The 20,730-nt window shown below is 36.9% G+C and overlaps 1 protein-coding gene across 8 annotated transcripts in view; it reads left to right on the top strand.

The window, feature by feature from the left end:
• tcf12 (transcription factor 12) overlaps positions 1-20,730 on the top strand; it is a 196,687-nt gene that overhangs the window by 113,002 nt on the left and 62,955 nt on the right. For all 8 annotated transcript variants that reach the window (XM_056462086.1, XM_056462087.1, XM_056462090.1 and 5 more), the window contains one exon: positions 7,882-7,943. In XM_056462086.1, the coding sequence (XP_056318061.1) occupies positions 7,882-7,943 (62 nt within the window). The remainder of the gene's footprint in view (positions 1-7,881; positions 7,944-20,730) is intronic.

Below are 20,730 nucleotides of genomic sequence, written 5' to 3' on the forward strand. Positions count from 1 at the left end.
ATTTTCTTTCTTTCTACTCAGCGCAAATCAAGAAGAGCTGATATGAAGACTGTTTTTAAGAGCTCAGTTGCGATAACACAGGCCTGTGGTGAAAGATAGCCAACAGAAGACGTGCTCATGACTAGAGAAGATTTCTTTTTCTAGTGTATATATCGTTCCCTTGGTGTTGATATCAACAGGTCTTGAGTATTAGTTTGAACATCTTTTCTTTTGACACATCATGCGTCTGAAATCTTATTAGAAAACCCATTGGCATCAGAAGCATGTGCAAGGGAGAGTGTTTTGGGGAGAGTGTGCACCTGTACAATCCTCTAGTTTAAGTGCCTTGTTTAATGGCATATTGGTGACAAGACTGGTCTGTGCCTGGTGTCTTGATTGGCTTACAAGAGCTGCAACTGTTAAGCCAGCTGTTCACTTACCAGCTCAAAACATCTCTAACAGTAAGGCATTTCATAACTGCTGACGGTCGTTGTTGTTGAAATCTTGCCATTCTTCATGTGAATGGTCTTTCACATTCACTGCCTAAAACAGTAGAGGTGTGATCAGTTAGACAACTGCCTCTGACATTTCTCACTGTCTCATGTGTTGCAAATGTGTCATTTTAAACACAAATTAACGTGAGGCTCTCTGATGGGGTATTTTGCCCATTTAGACTCTAATCCTCACATTGTTTTAAACCTGGTTTAAGTCAATCTAATGGGTGGGTTTTATTGAATCTAGATTTTTTTTATTTACATTTTTATGTAAATTTCATTTTATGCCACACATTTGTACACATTAGCTATGTTTCCTTCCACAACTGTGAATTAACTACACAAAACTGGAATATTGCATAAAAAGATGTGCGAATAAAGCATCGTTTTCATCCAGTGAGTCAAAGCCAACAAAATCATCACTTCCTGATTATCTGGTGCCAAATATCAAAAGTAAAACAGAATTTGCTGCGGTTTAATAATGACTTGCGCCTCAGAGGACAATGCCGATACGCAATGAACATGTGGTGGCGTTTGAAGGCATTAGGCACAGAGCACAGACGCTCTTGATTCTGGAGGTAATTAATAATATAATAGCACTAAAACTGAAAGGGTTAAGGCATTTTAGAATGACCAAAACAACATTTCAGATGACATTTCAGATGTGTTACAGTGTACTTAGCCTGCTGGTTTGTTCATTCACACACATTTTCATCATCACAAAATCACACGACTTTTTAATGCACATACTGGTATTTGTTAAGTAAAAGTGCTTCCATCATAGTTTATGCGCATCTTTTCACATTGAATAAAAAGTTGATCCTACTCAAATATGCTCACTAGTTTTTTATGTGCGTTTTCAAAATTTATGTGCACCTTGGCGTTTACATCAACTGATTTTTTTAATGCACTTATCCAAAATGCACATGAAAATAGGTGGCTGACACACACACTTATAAAAAATTCTGTGGCGTGTATTAAACCAAACTAAACTACTATTTAAATCTATAACTGTGTATACGTGAAAACAATGGGGACAAGATGCTTCATAACTCATTGCTGTTGTAAGATTGCAAAGAAAATCTTTAACTTAGAAATACATAAACCATCAGGCATGTAAACACTTCAAGAGCATGCTCTGAAAAGTCTTCCAAACATTAACAAAACACGCTGCCTCTGTTGAATGTACTTTAGATCAGTGGTCCCCAACCATTTTATCATCGCGGACCTGTGTTATCTGTGTTTCTCAGAAATAATTAGTCTACCAGAATGTGTATATTCCATACAAGCTGAAGCTGATCAGTCAGTTCTTGTCACGTGACTCACGGTGCGTTCGTGGCATTCATTCATCTGGGTGTATCTGGAAGGCACAAGCACGTCACACCACTTGTGCGTGCAAGCCACACAACTTGCGCAAACTTAAGAAAAGACGCGATATGCAAGCGGCTCCTAAAAGGCCGCTGTCATTTGTGATCTCCAGCAGTTGATCTTCTTGCACAGACATGCTGGATTCACCTGATTTGATGACAAATGGGTTGCGGATCTATTCCTTGGCAGTTCATGGGTCTTTCACTGGGACTTTTCCCCTTAGCAAAGAAACTTTCCAAAGACGTCTTTTTCTTACTCATTTTGCTGCTTGTCGGTTAAATTTGCCCACTCAAATGACCGAGATGTAAGTTAGAGAATACGGTCATTATTCAAAATAAACGATTTTTCAAATTTCATGGCCTGGTGGTTGAGGACCACTGCTTTAGATAAAATTGCTGACCATACCAAGTCTTCAAATTTTTCGCGACTGTGCTTCAATAATGCACCTAAAATCGGCATACTCTACATGTCTTAATCCGATTTCTGTTTAGTTTGATTATGACCTTAATTTAATTAAATGAATCAAAATTCGCTGTTTACATGGTAGACTCTTAATCAGAGTATTGTCTTAATCATATTAAAATCTGATTATTGGTGTCCGTGTACACGTACTCACTGACAGCACTAGGAGAAAGTTGTAATGATTGATTTTAGCAAACCAATAAGCTAACCAAAACAGTACCAACACAGTGCCAAGAGCCACCAAGGAATTCCAGTGTATTTGTTGTTCCCAGAGGCCTTGTGGGGAGTAGCAGGAGCTGTTATCTCAGCAGGGAGTCAAATCGGTGAAGCCGTTAACGGTTCCCTGCTGACTGTCAAGGTCACTTGCTCCAACTCTCCTAGTTTTGCCACACACCTATGCAAATGAGCGGACTGCATCTTCACTGATCCTCGGCATTTGCTCCTCCATACATTACACACAGCATTCACCAGCTCTAGCTGACTCGTCTTCAATCTTCAGCAGTCCCATGGTTTTCTGGCATACCCTTTTCTCATCAAACTTCATAACCTCATCAGCTTCCTTCTGTTACGCTCCTTCCCTGTAAACATCGCTCCGCTCCTCTGCTCTCCCCAGTCACCTGTTTGATAGATTGTGTGACTAGAACGCTCATTAGCTGTGAGTCAACAGGGGCATTGATAACCTATAGCACAGTGGCTAACCTCCGCGCTTCCCCGAGCGCTGGTGCTGGCCCCGTCCCCCGTGTCACCACCCCGTCCCTTAAAGCCCAGCGAGGCCGGAACATTCATCATCCGCCGTCAGATCCTGCTTCTATAATGTATGATGTGTCGCGGTGCAGAGAGGGGAGACCGGGAGAAGCAGCGAGGCGGGTATCGATCAGGCCGACCCCCCTCTTCATCCGTCTGTCATCGCTCCAGCTTAGAGGAGGCGGAGGGAACCATGAGATAAAAGGAGGGGAATGGGGTGTAGAGGACGTGGCTAATCGGCAGCCTTGACGCCCACTTCTTGAAGTTAATTTCTGGAGAGATTCCCCCAAGTGACCCTTTCTCGCACATACACTCACTGTCACTTCCTCTCACTCTCACACACTCCTCTCTCACCTGCTGTCTCACATATTCTCTGAACTCTCTCTCTTTTTCTCTCTCTATTTCAATTCTATTCAAAAAATAGCTTGGCATGTCTTGTCCAGTATTGCCAAAGCATTGCAATTACATAAAAACAGAATAAAACTGTAAAGTGATTATGTAATACATATATACATACAGAAAATAAACACATGCACATACAATTGTAATTTTCATACATACATACACAAATAAGAAATAAAACATGAGTATTAAAAATAAGAGGATTAAAAAGATAATAATGAAAGAGAAATATATATATATATATATATATATATATATATATATATATATATATATATATATATATATATATATATATAACATAATTAAATACAATACTCAACTGTACATTCATTCATATGGTTTGTAATAATGTTTCTCTCTTTTTCTCTTTTTCAAATGTATAATTCAATTGAACTTTATTGACATGACTTGCACAGTATTGCCAAAGCATTGTCTAATACATGAATAAATAACAAATGATTATATAATACATAAAAAATAAAACAGAAATAGATATGCAACTTAAGTAAAGAGGTACATGTAAACTTCATTAAAAATGGTAATGTATAATAGTAATAATAAAAATAAACCTTAAATAAATCTCTCAATTCAATTCAATAATTGCATTATTGGCATGACAAATGTTACAAATGTATTGCCAAAGCATTTATAAAGTTTACATTAAAAAGAACATATATATATATATATATATAAATAAATCAATATAAATTTATATATATAAATATAATCGACACTCATCAGACCAGGCTACGTTTCTCCAATCTTGTCCAGTTTTGGTGAGCCTGTGCTAATTGTAGCACTGTGCCTCAGTGGTCTTCTGCTGCTGTAGCCCATCCGCCTCAAGGTTGGACGTGTTGTGCGTTCAGAGAAGCTCATCTGCAGACCTCAGTTGTAATGAGTGGTTATTTGAGTTACTGTTGCCTTTCTATCAGCTGGAACCAGTCTGGCCATTCGCTTCTGACCTCTGGCATCAACTAGGCATTTGCGTCCACAGATCTGCTGCTCACTGGATATTTTCTGTCTGTTCTCTGTAAACCCTAGAGATGGTTGTGCGTGAAAATCCCAGTTGGTCAGCAGTTTCTGAAATACTCAGACCAGCCTGCCCGGCACCAACAACCCAGCCATGTTCAAAGTCACTTAAATCCCCTTTCTTCCTCATTCTGATGCTCGGTTTGAACTGCGGCAGATCATCTTGACCTTGTCTACATTGCGTTAAAGAGCAGTTGGACAGGTGTACCTAATAAAGTGGCCGGTGAGTGTTTATAATAGTAATAATAATAATAAACTTTGTGCAAAAGTATGAAATCTCTCAATTCAATTCAATAATTGCTTTATTGGCGTGACAAATGTTACAAATGTATTACCAAAGCATTTCTGAAATTTACATTTAAAAAAACATGCATACTGTATATATATATATATTTATATATAAAAACATAGTAATCACAGTAAATATTAGTAGTAGTAAAAATTATAATAATTAAATAAAAATACAAATAAAAATAAAAATATATTAGAATAAACTAAACAATCAACATTTTAGGATTACACAGTAATAGCAAATAATAATAATCTGTGTATTTACAATGATTCATTTATAATAGATGTGTGTATCTCTCTCTCTCTCTCTCTCTCTCTCTCTCTCTCTCTCATATTTTGTCTCCAAGAGTGTCTTGGACGAGAGTGTGGAGGAAAGGAAGGGGTGTGTGTTTGAGGGTGGGGGCAGTGGCCTCACAGCTGCGCTAGCTGGCACTGCTTCCTTAAACATCAGCACCGCAGCCAGCAGCCCGCTTGGCACAGACACTCGCCAGTAACACTTAAACAAATTGCTATAGCAGTGGAAGAGCTGTCTTACATTGTTGATTTTTAACATTCCGAGAGACTTTCCTCCCCTCCCCACTTTGCCTTTCTTCGCTTTTTGGATGCTTTCAGCTTTTGGAACGCTCAGTGTTTTGAACGCGCGCCCAATAATTTTCCACCGCTCGCTTTCGTTCTTCCACTTTCTCTCTGAATATCAGGCCCCCATGGGTCCTCTCTTCCTCCACAGCTCTCAGAGTCATTCTTAATTTTTCTGTTCCCCTCATCCGGTTAATTTTGCTCGCACTTTTCTTCATCCGCTCCGCCTACAATATGTTTCTTTGTAAGAAAGCAGTACTTTTCTCCACATTTTTGGTGCCTGCATCAAATTACATTTATAAAAGTTACTTGATAAGCTTAGAAAGATTATTAAATGCAGAAGTGTCTGCTTTAATGTTTAAAAATAACTTCTGTGGCGAAAATGTTAAAATATGGGTGAAATTGTTATTTCACCATTCATTGTATATAAATAAAATGAAAATAAAATGAAAGCGTCAGAGTTGATGTCATTCGCTGCTGTTTTTAATGAAGTGCGACTCACATTGACAGGTGAAACTCTTGATTTACCTGCTTACACTGCAGACACAAAGGCACGGAACTGATTCATATTGGATAAATTTCCACATACCTGTATGAACAAGGGCTGAATCTGATTTGAGTAAATTGAAATCCATGTGATTATTTTTTTCTTGCTTACACACACATGGGCCATATCTGATCTATGCCACGTTGGTCTGAATTGGGTCACTTGAACCATGCAGTGTAAATGAAGCCTAAAGGGCTCTCAAGTTTATTTGTAATAATTTACAAAACACATAATAAGTGTATTGTACCAAATGATTAATTTCCATGTAAATGCACAGTAGTTAAAGCCACTTAAAGTAAAGTGGAGCCAAAATGATATTAGTATAATCATCTTTTAAGTCCACTTTTTCATTGTCAACACATCTTTGTCATTTATTCCCCTGAGACTTTAAATTTTTCTATTAATTTGTGTTATTTTTGTCGTTTTCCTCACACATTAAACCAGCAATATAAATGTGGCTGTCTTAATTATGCTGTTGCAACAATTAAAGCTCATTGAGGTGCATGTCATAATTTATGACGCTGACAGTATGTGGGTGTATATGCGTGCAGTCAGGTGAATAGGTGCATCTCTTTGTTCATCTCTGCCATTGTTGTTAGTGCAGGTCGTCTGTTCACTGTGGCATGCTAGACAGTTAAACGCATGTTTACCGTTCCCGTCCTCTGGGACTCCTCCTTAGTGGCTGAGGTTACGACGCTGATCGCATTAAGGTCCCTCGACTTGTTACAGCGCATGGCTGGGTTATGCTGCACGAGAGCATGCCAAACCATGCATGCAACTGCTCGCTGCATCAGAGCCCCAGACCGGCCAAGGGAGGATGTTTTTCATGAGCAGCGCTTCCAGCTCTGCCAGGATCTAAAACAACAACGCGCTCTTATAAATTATTCAGCGCGGACAGAGAGTGTGTGACAAAACACATGCTGTAAATGAATATTTCAATGCTGGACACGAGTGCATCTGTAAAGGAAAGACTGCCTGCGTTGCGAGTTCATGTACGCCACAAACTCCGAAACCTAAACCGAGCCGAAGGAGCAGCCCAGGAAGTCTGGATGAGGGGAAAAAAAAGGAGCCTGCTAACCTTTAAAGTCGCTGAAAGACAGATGTTTTGTTCTTTTGTGGTGACTAAGGGGGAGGCAGCGCTGTAGCTTACCCACAACTCCCTCTTCCTTTGCAAAACGCAAACTTTCAAATGTTATATCACGTCGATTGAGAGCAGTTTGCACCACAGGGGAAGCAGCGTTTTCAGTTAAACCACTGTGCCTGATTACTGCTGCATTTTGGGAGGCTGTGCTAGTGGAGAAACTTGCAGACACGTGACCGTGTGCACCTGAGCGCAGCAGAACTGAACCTGAAGGTTCAGAAGGTGTAACGCAAATACTTCCAGCATCTGAATTGAAGTTACAAAAATATTTACCTTTTCCCTGAAGTAAACAGAATTTAGCTTCACTGCTGTGTTTGTTCTAATGTTTGAAAGTCTGACAAGTATAATATATGATGTTTTTAGAGTTGTTTATCATTTTCCTTTAGGAGTCTCTTGCTTTTTCTTTTTTTTTTCTTTCTCGGAGAGAGGTTGAAACTGCTGAGTTTAGATATTGTGAAGTGCATGATTCATTCGACTGTGCGCTGTGCTCTTTTTATTTGCCCCTTGAAAGCTCACAGGCTGGTTCTGCCATATGAAAAGGCTGGAGATGGATTAGTATTGTTGAGTGAGACCCGACTGACCCTGTAGTTTATACTGTGAGACATGGCCTGTTTGATGAGAACATACGCACGGAAATAAATCACACCTTATTGATGAAATATGAAATATAAAACAGCCCTTTTTGACCTTCGACAGCCTTCAGCTGCCAAAACTCACACAGAATGTGTGAGCTTTAACGGTTATTGTTTGCCTTCCTTGAAAACACTCTGTTTTTCACATGATGAATGTTTTTATGGTTAATGTGTATGATTTTGTTCTGATTGTTTGTCTTTGTTTTTCCATAGGCAAGTCTGAGAGGCCTCCATTCTCCGGTTATGGGAGAGAGCCAGGCGTCTCTGGATGCCAGGTAACAACCACGAATTCCCTTTATTGTTGTGTTTTTACGTAGTGTTTGCTTTTGTGTGAACATCGCAGGTTTCTCACTTAGCCCTTGATTCATCACAGCTACCAAAGTGCTGAAACTGTGCATGCCAGATACTGTAACACATGCCTAAATGGCTAAAGTCTGCACACAAGTTCCACCTTGTGTTGTAAAAACTTTAAAAGTGTGAATTTCAGGCCTTTTGAACTCATGGAAATGATTAAAAGTATAGGAGTCACAGGGATCTCTGGTCAGTACTTTTTGTTAGTTAAGTTTACTTGTTAAATGCTTTTTGAATGGGTTTATGTACCTGGTTTCTTTTTTAAAGTAGGTTCTATTGATTTGATGGCAAAGCTGAATTTCTTACGTTTTATTGTTTTCAAATGATTCTTTAGAAATTATTTTAATTTACAGCACAGCTATTTCTTCTTATTATGATCAATGTGGAGAACAGTTGTACAGTATTTATTTCAAAAAGAAAACTAATAATAACATTATAATGTTTTACTGTTTATTTATTAGAGGTGTGAACCTACACTGATCTCACGGTTCGCTTCGGTTATGAATATTATGTCATTGATTCGGTTCAATTCAATATCTCGGTGCATCACAGTGCATTGACGATGCTTTCCATACACAATTTTATATTTTTTCTTCACAACACAAGAAGATTGTATTGAAATCTTTTAATATATTTATATATTATTTGTAATACAATTTTGTTTTTTAATACAAGAGATATATGAACTGTACCTTTAATTTGACCTGCTCAAAGAAAACACTGTTTTTGAATGTTTCAAACAAAACTCAAGTACATGCACAAAAGACAACATGAGCATTTATAGCAAATAAACTAATGTAATTATTTTCACGCCCTGGTCATTGTGTTCACACGCTCAACAGAAAGGGCTGCAATTGGCTTTCAACAGTCAGCGTGCGGACAATGAAGGGCAGATGCAGTCTATATGTCTATATGTGCATAATGCACGGTTATCACAGGTAATCCTTAATAAACGCAGTATAGCCCACTCTACACACATGCTCGTGTCTGGATCCACAACAGTCGATTTACCAGCCAAGAGGAGAGGAAAAGTTACCTTACAAACATGCCAGCAGTTCAAAGGTATAAAGTGAGAGAGAGAGAGAGAGAGAGAGTGATAGCAGTGAAATAGTGTCTCCTGGTTCTGTTGTAACTTCAGTGTCAATGAAAGACTGTCCAGCAAACTCACATGCAGTGAATTGTGCACAACTGTCTGCTTTTTAAGTAGTTGGAGTATTTTATTTACTCGTCCTTGCCTCCTTCGTCATTGTATTCTACCGCAACATAGCACATATGAGATAAATAATGTCAGTACGTAATAACCAGTTAGAATCTAATACTGAACCAATACTGAATTGTCCATGTCTGCATCGCAGTGCATCGAAGAACAATACATTTTGACACCCTATGATTAAGACATTTTAGAAATCATTTATCAGTTTTTTGTAATATTATGTTATTCTTACTGGCACTTTTTAAAATGTGCTGTATGTAAGTTTTTGACTTTTCTAAAGCATATGTTTGCAGATAATTAAGAAACAGGCTGAACATACTTTTTTATCTGAAAAACAATGCTGAGGTCAGATATTCTGCTTTGAAAATGTGTTTTCCGTGCCGGAACAGCTGTCTTTGTTTGTGTTCTTTTAACCTGTCCAATGCCAGCTTACCCAATTATATTACAGCCCCCTGTGTTGTCTTGGTGGAAAACAGCATATTTTATTCATTCATTCAGAAAGGCTCTCAGAGTGTGCGTCTGTGACCGAAATGTGACCTCCGGTGGGCAGGAGCAAAATTTGAAATGAGACACAGAATCAGAGTTCCACATGAGGTGGTTATTAATTAGCAAATAATATAAATATTACGGATGTAAACCTTAGGTACTAACAACACACTACATGACAAGATTTGCAGTAATTTAAGTAATTTGGCAGATTGCACCAGACGAAACATGCCAGAATTTTACAAAACAGTCATTCAGAAGCACATACATATTTAATACCTATTAACCATCTTTAACATTATTAAATGTAGATGTTGGATCACTGATATGTGTTGGTTTGCACTGAGTCACAGTTCTAAAGTTCAATTTCAATGGTTTATTTTATTTTCAAGATCTGAGGTGAACTATCTGCTGCTGCTTTCAGTCATATGGCAATAAAAGTAAAATGGCATTCAAACTCACATTATTAGCATTTAACACTGAACAAAGCACATGAGGTGTACCTGAGGTGATCAAAGTTTATCCTGTTGTTCAGCTGCAGTTTCACTCACTCCTCAATCTGGCAACCTGCGCTTGCGTTTGTTTTGATCCAGGAATGTTATACCTAGTTCAACCACTGGGTGTCAAACCTACATACTGCACCTTTAATAATTAAAAAAATAATAATTCCGGCTTGTTTTTAAAAGACATCTTTTGTAACGTTATACTGTTTTTACTGTCACTTTTTTTATTTAACGCATTGATTTAAATATTCGTTTAAAAAATAAATGTATACATGTTATGTAAATCAGCAAGTGTTACATTTATACACTTATTGCAATAGGTGATGTCAACAAAAAGTGTAAAGTGGTACAGAAAATCATCAAATAATGACAAATAACTGGAAAAGCCATTGGTCAAAAGGTGTGGGAGCCTTGTTTATAGCTTCCAGTCAGTTTTTCCCATAACGTTGAAAGAGTGTTTTGTGGCGTCTGAATGCTTTCAATCTGAATGCTTTTTTAATAGCTTTTATTATGAGCCAGCTCTGTGATTTGGAGCGAGTGTTTATGTGTGTGTTATGTGTTGGGAGCAGGCCTTCAGCACACAGAAACATGACTTTCAGCACTTCCATTAAAGCGGGGTCACACAGCGCCGGGCCCTGCTCTCCTCCCTCAGCCACACAGATGTTCCAGACAAAGACAGGATTGTGTGAGCAGCACACCACCCGCTCCCGCTCTTTTTCTCTCTCCTGCCCGCTCATTCTCTCTGACACCCTTGACGTCAGTCAGTCAGAGGGTGCACTGCCAGACCCCCCACCCTTTTTTTTCCTGTATATTTTTTAACGGCCTGTTGCTTATGCTCCGTTTACAATGTGTTCACCCCATCTCCTGCCCAGTTGTAATCACTACTGGAAAACGATGAAGTAAACTCCTTTTTCAATCTTAGCTGTATTCCATATTAGCTCAATACCTAATGGTTATTAGCAGGATTATTTTAGGGTGGAGGGTCTTGGGTTTACGATTAGCGTTAAGGCTATATTAGAGGACAATATTAGAGGAAGACTACTTCTCCAGCTTAAGTATGATGTCAGAGCAGCCCTCGACCCCAATGACCCTTTAATAACCTCACCGTCCAAGCCTCCGTGCCTGTCTCGAGAGAGGAGAAAACACACAAGCGCACCTTTAAAAGCGGCTGTGCGGTTTGCCAGTGGTGAATGGCGCTATAGTCAGAACGAATGAAAACACGGCTGGCGTTCGCTCATTCATAAAAGAGCTTTCTGAAAGGGAATGCCAGTTCAGACATTTTGTGTGGGAACTGGGGAATTTATGCTGGCCCGCAGCTGCACAGATCAGAGCCTGGCAGAGACTCAGTTTGTCTAGTCGCTGAAGAAAAACAGGAAGAGCGAAAAAGCCCGTTCCGTTCCTGAGCGAATGTGGGAAGAATGCGGGCTGCAGGGTGGCTGCATTAATATTCTGAACCCTGCGTGTTAATATGGCCACCGCGTCTGCCGCGCGCATATAAACAGATGACTATCAGGTGCAGAGATTATCGGAGAAGCAGTGTTTTTAATATGCGAATCGGGCGCCTAATAACCCAGTCTGCTTGGAAAATTGAGCAATGCACATTGCGGAACCTAATAAAAGGCCCTATTTGTTCAGCGAGTGCCAAGAATGGAAATATCTGCACTAGTAATCTATCAAGTGTTTGGCAGTGATGGGAAGCGGTTACAGGATTTTTCACAAAGCCAAACAGCCTGTCTTTTTATGAGGTTTGTCATCATTTGCAAGCTAAACCTCTCCCTCAGCAAGGTGTTATTGCATCATTTGAACCTGATGTGGAACTGTACACCTTTTATTGAGTTAAATATTCAAACTGTCTCAGCCAGCTGCGGCCCCTTGCATCTCTGCCTGCCAAGCATCTCGTTGGCTGCTTTCTTTTACTAGGAAGTAATTCAGAAACAACCACAAAAAACAAAACAAAAAAAAATCTGAGGGAATCTCATAGCCTAGAGAATCAAGAAACAGTTCTCATTTAGAGGCATAATTTTTTTTTTTAACAAATGTATTCTTTTATTGATACTTTTATCAATACTTTGTGTTTCTTGCAATATTATTCAATGCCGCACTGCTGAATCTACAGCATGGAATGTAAAAAAGCCATAAACTCTTAGGAAATGGTTCTCCCTGTTAATTCAAAAAAGTACATCATGTGTTTTCAAGTGTATTCAGATTTTATAGAACCAAATCCATTGCAAGTAATGTATTTAATTATTTATAGCATGATAATGTGAAGGTTTTATTGTGCTACTCAGAAATGTTAAAAACTACTAATATTGTAAGATACATGCCTAATGTTTTGGCTTTTTTTTATTTAGTCTAAACCATGCTATTAGTTGCCAATAACTTTTTTTATGCTAATCAAACCAATTACGACTACATGTTTGTAATTTATTTTTATTTTTTGCCATACAATTGTCAATAGTAGCCAAAAATCCATGATTCCCCATATTCTTCAAAATATCTTCTTGGAGTTAATTAATTTCAGATGAAATTAGTAAGGACATTTGGAGTTTAAGAAGAAGCAAACCAAAATCTTCTCTAAAGTGTTTAAACAAAGTGACATGGCTTTACTTGACTGGAGTGACGAATTGCTAATTGCATGTTAGGTTTCGTGGTGCTATGCTCACATTGCCATTATCTGTTTTTTAACTGCTGATTTCTCACTGCTGTAATTTTAGTCACATCTTTCTTTGTTATTGAGAGGAAACCATGAAGGTTATATTTATCTAAACACCATGGAAGACATAAAGTCCATTTATGTGGTTGATCTCACAGAAGAGCAGCCTGACGCAAGTGGATTATTACATATGGCATATTACAGCCTTATTTCCAGAAAATGACACAATTAGACACAAAACATTGATTTGTACTGTAATAATTTATTAACTCTTTCATTAAACATAAAAAAACTAAATTGGCCATAGTATATGTGTGGGTGTGAGTGCAAGAGTGTATGGGTGTTTCTTAGTGCTGGGTTGTGGCTGGAAGAGCATCCACTGTGTAAAACATATGCTAGATAAGTTGGCGGTTCATTCTGCTGTTGTAACCCCTGATCAATAAAGGGACTAAGCTGAAAAGAAAATGAATGAATGAATGAATGATTAAACATAAAGCTGACAAAAACATAAATGGCTGTCTGCAGCCTACACTAACTTATGTATGATTGAGTCTCAAGATGGTGGCACATGTAAGAACATCACTGTGAAAGATTAGCGTATAAATATAATTATGAATGTATTCACTTAATTCATACTCAAATAAGCATGTGTTATTAGTTTCAGAGGTTGTTATCTGGAAATAACATACCCTGGAATGTCACGATTGACCGATCAGAATGAAATATTTCAGGGAGCTGTGTAAATAAAGATGTGTAACATCTCAATAGCATTAGCGTATAGCGCTGTAGCTGCTGCTTGGGTTTTGGGATTTCAAACTTCTTTTAAATGAAGAACAAAAAATAACTTTGCTGTGAGTATGTCAGGGCGTTTACAAGCTTTTTTGTGAATCAAAACCTCCAAAAAGTCTTTCTTAAGCATCTCTCTGTTTTCTCTGTTGCTTCGTAATATCTTTAGCAGCATCACGCTAGCGATTGCCCTGCAGTTTTAATCTTTAACCTTGTCGTAGGAAATGTCATGATCCAAACATAAGAAATGGGAGAATACAGCAGTGATAAGAGGCGAGCGGCAGAGCTCTGCATTGGGTTGTAGGTAAAGCCCTGCGCTTGTCCCCCGTGTGGAGGATTATTCTGATTGTTGCGGCAGGATGCGGTTGACAGATGACTGCTATTATCTCCAGCAATCTGCCTGACATTTCACTCAGGAAGATGATTGTTCAGATGTGAGCGGGCCCAGAAGCCCCTGTGATTCTGTCAAGTGCTCTTATAATGAACACTACTTCTCAGTATCCACAAGATTGACCAGACTGTCATGTAAGCCGAGTACTTGTTTTAAAGGCTAACGCATGGTGGGCAGTCATTTTCCTCTCACCTGCTAACACATGGCCATGAACACACACACAAAGAGCTTTTGTCAATATACTGTTGCCATTTCTCATACGTTCACTTTGAATTAAAGGTCATTTGGGTTATTTCAAAATAGAAATGTGTAAAATAAAAAATAAAAAACTCTAATGCTGCACTGTAAAAAAATTGTTCAGTTTTTTTTGTATTTGTAGGTTTTTTCTGTTTATTTAAAGTTGCGAATTGCGTTATGGGACTGTTATCTCTGCTCTGCCGACTTTTGATGTTTATAATTCAACTGTTGAGTTGACGTTTATTGACATTTTAGTAGTTTGAAATAGGGCTGCACGATATATATTGTGATATAAATACAATTTCACCAGATGAATTGAATAGCCCTATTTGGAAACAATGTATTCATTTTCAATTGATTGTCATGATTTTGTAGGGGAACAAATCATGCATGAAATGTAACATGCAAATATAAGAGTGAAATAAACATTGCTTTATGGTTTTCGGGATATAGTTAGATCGTATTCTGGTACAGAAATTGAAAAAAAAGCCAAACTTAAAATAACACTGCAAAGACTTTACTTTTCAAACAGTTCAATACAATTATTTTCTATTAAATATTGTGTCTGAATGCTCTTAGCGCTTAAAACGTGCAAACGGTAAACTTTTACTCCATTAAGTCTCAATAACTCTGCAATAACTACATGTATGTCATGTATTTTGATCTGTGGCTATATAATTCCAATATATATATATATATATATATATATATATATATATATATATATATATATATATATATATATATATATATATATATATATATATATATATATATATATATATATATAATCCTAAACTATACATTCCAAAACTCAACATTGCAGATCATGCGATGTGACCATTGTAGATATGCACATTGCGATATCAATGCTGAAATGATATATTGTGCAGCGCTAGTATTCAGGTACAACAATATAAGAACTAATATTTAGACAATTAAGTCTCACAAAATAACAAAGGTACTTGTAGTTTATTACCACAATGTAAAGGAAAAATCCAAATTTATGGTAAAAAAAAAACTTCTACGTAGCTGTGGTTGACAGAATATTATTTTTAAAAATGTTAGATATGTAAATATGTTTTCTTATTTCCCTTAAACTATCATATTTTTTATTAATTTATAGTATTATACATCAGTGTTTTGAAATATGGATATCTACACCTCATGCCCTTGTTACACAGACAAAAACACAACCATACGCAAGTGGTGATGAGAAAGTCATACAATGAACACAAACAGAGAGACATACTGATATTTAGAAGCCGCTAAGTGTCATTTACACAACTACTAAACACCATCATAGTAACACACATAAAACTGTAATAATGCAATAAACATTATTTATCAACATTAGATGTTACAAAAATCTTATGTGCATCGCTGATGAGGAAAAAAGAATTACAGTAATGTCAACAAAAAAACAGCATAAAAAGTGAAGTGTCATGAAGGGAATTCTAGGGGTAATCAGTTTACAGTTATTAACCGTATATATTATGGGAATGTACAGTTAAAAAGTTTACGTTTTTTTACTTTAACATTTTTACAGTTTTTCTACCATTGAACTTATAGTCATTTTTGCTATCTGATATGTCTCAGCAGTATAAGAGATAATGCATTTCACACTTCCACAAACCCTAATTACCAGTTTATTCACTTCAAAACTTTTTCACAGGGCATATTTACCTACACGTATACGACATATCATAGGTTTATCTCCACATCCTTATTATAAGTTCTGTGAACTAGAGAATCCAGATACATTTTTATGTCCGGAGGTGCAAACACTTTACAATATGATAACATGAAAGTCAAATTTAATTAACTTGCTTGGTCTAAACTACAGTTTCCTGGTGTACATATAATGGGGTAGGAGGATGGGGATATACTGTATATAGGGTAATAGCTGTTAAAAAAAAATATTCTATCTGATTGTAAAAATTGGATATTTTCATTTTTGGAAATGAAAACTGAATTACAAAAAAATAAATAAAAAATTATTAAAGTTATTATTATAATTTTTTTTACAGTGCAGGCTTTTGTATTTACAAAACCAATCCAGGCAATATATCACTTCAAACTAATAAAATATTTATTTTTTTAACATCAAAAGTTGTAGGAGGAAATATCAAAGACCCATAATATAATTCAAAAGCGTAAAAAAACATGAAGGTTGAGTTTGTTCGTATTTTACCGAAATGTAGTATTAGGGATTTGAAAATTGTCTAGCTTTGCATTGGATATGAATCATACCTCAAGTCATGTGGCCTGAAAATGAGAGGTGTATTACTATTTACTATTACTATTTCTAAGCAGGAAGATGAAAAGCATAGTGAAGATCTAAGTCGAATGTTGAACTCTAAGTACAAACAACTGCTCAGCAACAGCCACGGCAAGGTTTTCTTCAGAAAATGTCAATTTTGCCATCCGTTCTCTATTCAATTTAACAAAGATCTCTTTAATCCCCTTTAGTTTCATAGAACCACCAGTTCTCTGAATGTAATCTTTAAATAGGATTCGACTAATTTCACATCACTATAATAAACCACAGCAAATCTCCCTAAAATCACTCTCTCCTGAGTGCTAAATTAGTATTCTATCGGTGTTTCAACTGACCCTAGCGCTTCCCCGTCTCGTTTTGGCGTTGCGGCTAAAAGTAAGAAGATAATATTGCTGTGAGGATTTCATATCATTGAACAAAGGCAACACTAGTCAGTCTGTTTTGCCTTGTCAATGTCAATGATGCCGCCTCTCTGACAGCCTGTCACTTTCCCTCCTCATTCCTCCTGCAGTAAAGGAGAAGCTAACCTGATTTTCACACGATCTGATGGCCCTTGTTTTAATCGACTGAATTCAAGGATTAGCAGCTATTTTAAGTGTTTTCTTCTGCAGCCAAAACTGGGGCTCTGATTATGACTTCTGACCAATTTTAAAATTGATATGTCGCCAGTATTATTAATTAAAGATCAAGGTGTATTATTATTATTAAAATGAATGATTTAGTTTTTATTGATGTGAACTAAAATCACAGAAAATATTTTTTTGTTTTCGAAGAAATGTCATTTTTATTATTCTAAATCCTATTTATAACATCTTTGAATATATATTACACATTTAATATATATGAGCACTATCACACAAGTTGCAGTGCAGTTTGGTTGCATATCGGCACTGGTGTCCCAACAGTGATGATATACAGCCATAATGCACTGCTACTTGTGTGATACTGCATTTATACAACAGTTCGATGGCATAATTGTGCATATAAAAAAGAAAATCAAACAAGGAGAGTCTAAACCTATGAGGAACTACTTTCTTTCGCCATTCCTTCACATCTGCAGCTGATGTCAGAACAGCAGAAACCATTGCTACTTCACAAACATCACTTAGAGCGAGTACTTGAATGATTCTCTTTCGTAATGTCTAAAGTGATGACAAAACAGGTGATTTTGCTCACATTTTAGAATTATAAGGCTGAACAGCATGAAATGCCATCAGTCTACAGAGATATCTTCCAGTATTTCTCTGTTGCAATTGGGAGATCACAATAATTAACCCCGAAAAAGCCAAGGCAGTGCAAACACTAGCAGATTACTGTTTAATGAAAACACTGAACACATGCTCTCTTCGTTCTTTCTGTTTCCTGAAATAGTCTGCAGTAAGGAAAACAGGAGACACATTAGAAACAAACAGATGGCCAACCAAAAAGTAACTCGGGGTTATACAAGGAGTGGCCAACACAAAATGCTACCTTCCTGATATATGTGAGTCCCATCTCACACTCAATACACTACAATTATGTGGTATAAATACAAATACAGCACTACAACATACAAAAGAGAGAGATTGACTTATTATGCTGTCTCTGTCACCATTTTGTGGATGGACAATGTCAACCGTCTTTGCTTTGCTCAGTATGACAGGCTAATGGCTGCCGACTATTTAAAATATTTAAAATAGGCGCTATCCTTATAAATAAACTGCATAGTTGCAATCTAAACAACTACATTCTCATCTAAAAAAGCCTCAAAAGTACATTATATTGTCCAACAGCTGCAATATTTGTCAAACTGTAGTGAGTTTATTGATCTGCTTTCACTTTATATGGGTGGAGTAATACAGAGGAGTGAAGAGGCTGTAAAAGTGCTGTTATTGCAAAATATCACATGGCTATCAGCCAATCAGATTCAAGAACCAGACAGAACTGTTGAATAAACTTATTTAAATATATATATATATATATATATATATATATAATATATATATATCTAATATATATATATATATATAATATATATATATATATATATATATATATATATATATATATATATATATATATATCTATCTATATTATATATATATCATTTATATATATAAACCTAATATAATAAATATCTATATAGCATATGGAATTGCTAAAGATTAAAAATGTACAGCCAAAATGATAAAGGTCTGTCTAAAAATATTTTAATTTTTTTTTCCTATTAATAACATGCACGCAAATACAAAATACAAAAAACAGTAACATTTAATATATTATAGTAAATTTGAAATAATATAGATATATAAATTGTTAATTTAATATAAATGTATTTATGTTGTATACATCTATATATTAGCAATATATACAATTCAAAATTTAAAGTCTATTTAAACCTAATAATATACTAGTGCAACTGTAAAGATTAATATTAATACAAAAGTGAATTGCACAAAATAGATTAGTCAGATTTTAAATGTTCATTGTTATTGCAATGTTTATAAGACTTTTTATTCATGAGATTCTTTGTAACGTGTAAATACATACAGTTGAAGTCAGAAATATTAGCCCCCCTTTGAATTTTTTTTCTTTTTTAAATATTTCCCAAATGATGTTTAACAGAGCAAGGAAATTTTCACAGTATGTCTGATAATATTTTATTTACGCCACCGCATCGCCACTGTCATCATGGCAAAGATCAAATAAATCAGTTATTAGAAATGAGTTGTTAAAACTATTATGTTAAGAAATGTGTTTGAAAAAATCTTCTCTCTGTTAAACAGAAATTGGGGAAAAAAATAAACAGGGGGGCTAATAATTCTTAATAGACTTCAACTATATACTCACACGCAGGCATCCACAATAGTCACATTGCAAGATATGGAGTGGTGAGACTGAACACATGATTTGTAGATTAACCATATAATAGAGCAAGGGTTTACATTTGCATATGTTTAAAACTTTTTTGGAGGTACAAAAAACTTGTTTGGAGGTGTAACAAAGATTAATTGTTTTTAAGTATTTATACAACATTTATAGGATTTATAAAAACAAAAAAAATCTTCAAATTTTTATCTTGATTCTGGTCCAAATATCTACATTTTAAAGTGAAAACGAGATCATTTTACATCTCCCATTGACAGATAATTTAGCTTGTTTTTAGCAAAAGGAAAAAAAAAAAAACTTTTTTTTATTTATTTCTTCTGAATGTGTGTCATGGATTGGTCAGGCTCTCACGACCCCCACTCACGAAGATCACCATCACCTGACTTCTAATGAGCACACAGCTGCATCACATTCACGAGCACCAGATAAAAGCACAGCACTCCAGTCGCTCATTGTCCGGGCTCGTCTCGACGAAAGCGGACAACTGAGCGACCACTCAGCGTAGTCATCCTCAGCTAAAACAAACGATTTACTTACCTGTTCTCTTTGTATTCCTCCTAGTCTTCCTGGTCCTCCCGAATCGTCCTGTCTTCCAGTCCTTCCAAGTCTGTGTCATCCTCTGTCAGCTGTATCTGGTGTGTGCTGTTCCATCCTCGTGTATTCCTGTTACCCCAGCCACGGAGAAAAGACCCCAACATCATTCCTGAATCCTCTGGCTATCCTTCAGTGCTCCTTGTTGTCATTAATAAACACCCTAACGTTTCCTTACCTCTGTCTCCTGTCCGCTTCATAACAGAAGCCCGGACCAATACCGACGACAACATGAGCACCCCCGATCACTTACAAGAGCTGGTGGACCAGTTGAAGCGGATTCTACAGCCACCAGCTCCACTTTCCAACGCAACCACCAGCACCGAGCACTTCCGCCTCCACAGTTTCTTCTTCGGCCCTTCCTTCCAGTCCCATGGCCCGACCAGCGCCCTACTCACGGCGGAGCGGGGGGAGTGCAATGGTTTTCTGTTACAATGTTCCCTCATATTCGAAATGCAACCTTCTCTATTATCCCACAGATAAGTCGAAGATCGCCCTACATCGTATCTCTACTCTCTGGACCTGCACTTAAATGGGCTGAGACGATCTGGAACCAAGCCGGGCGGTCATGAATTCCATCACTACCCTTCACGGAGTATTTCAAAGAGGTGTTTGGACGTTTCTGATGGGGAAGTAGCCGCTGGAGAGCAGCTGTATCATCTAAAGCAAGGTACTCTATCTACACAGGAATATGCTCTCCGG

The sequence above is a fragment of the Danio aesculapii genome, chromosome 7, assembly GCF_903798145.1.
Source record: "Danio aesculapii chromosome 7, fDanAes4.1, whole genome shotgun sequence".
NCBI classification, from domain to species: Eukaryota; Metazoa; Chordata; class Actinopteri; order Cypriniformes; family Danionidae; genus Danio; species Danio aesculapii.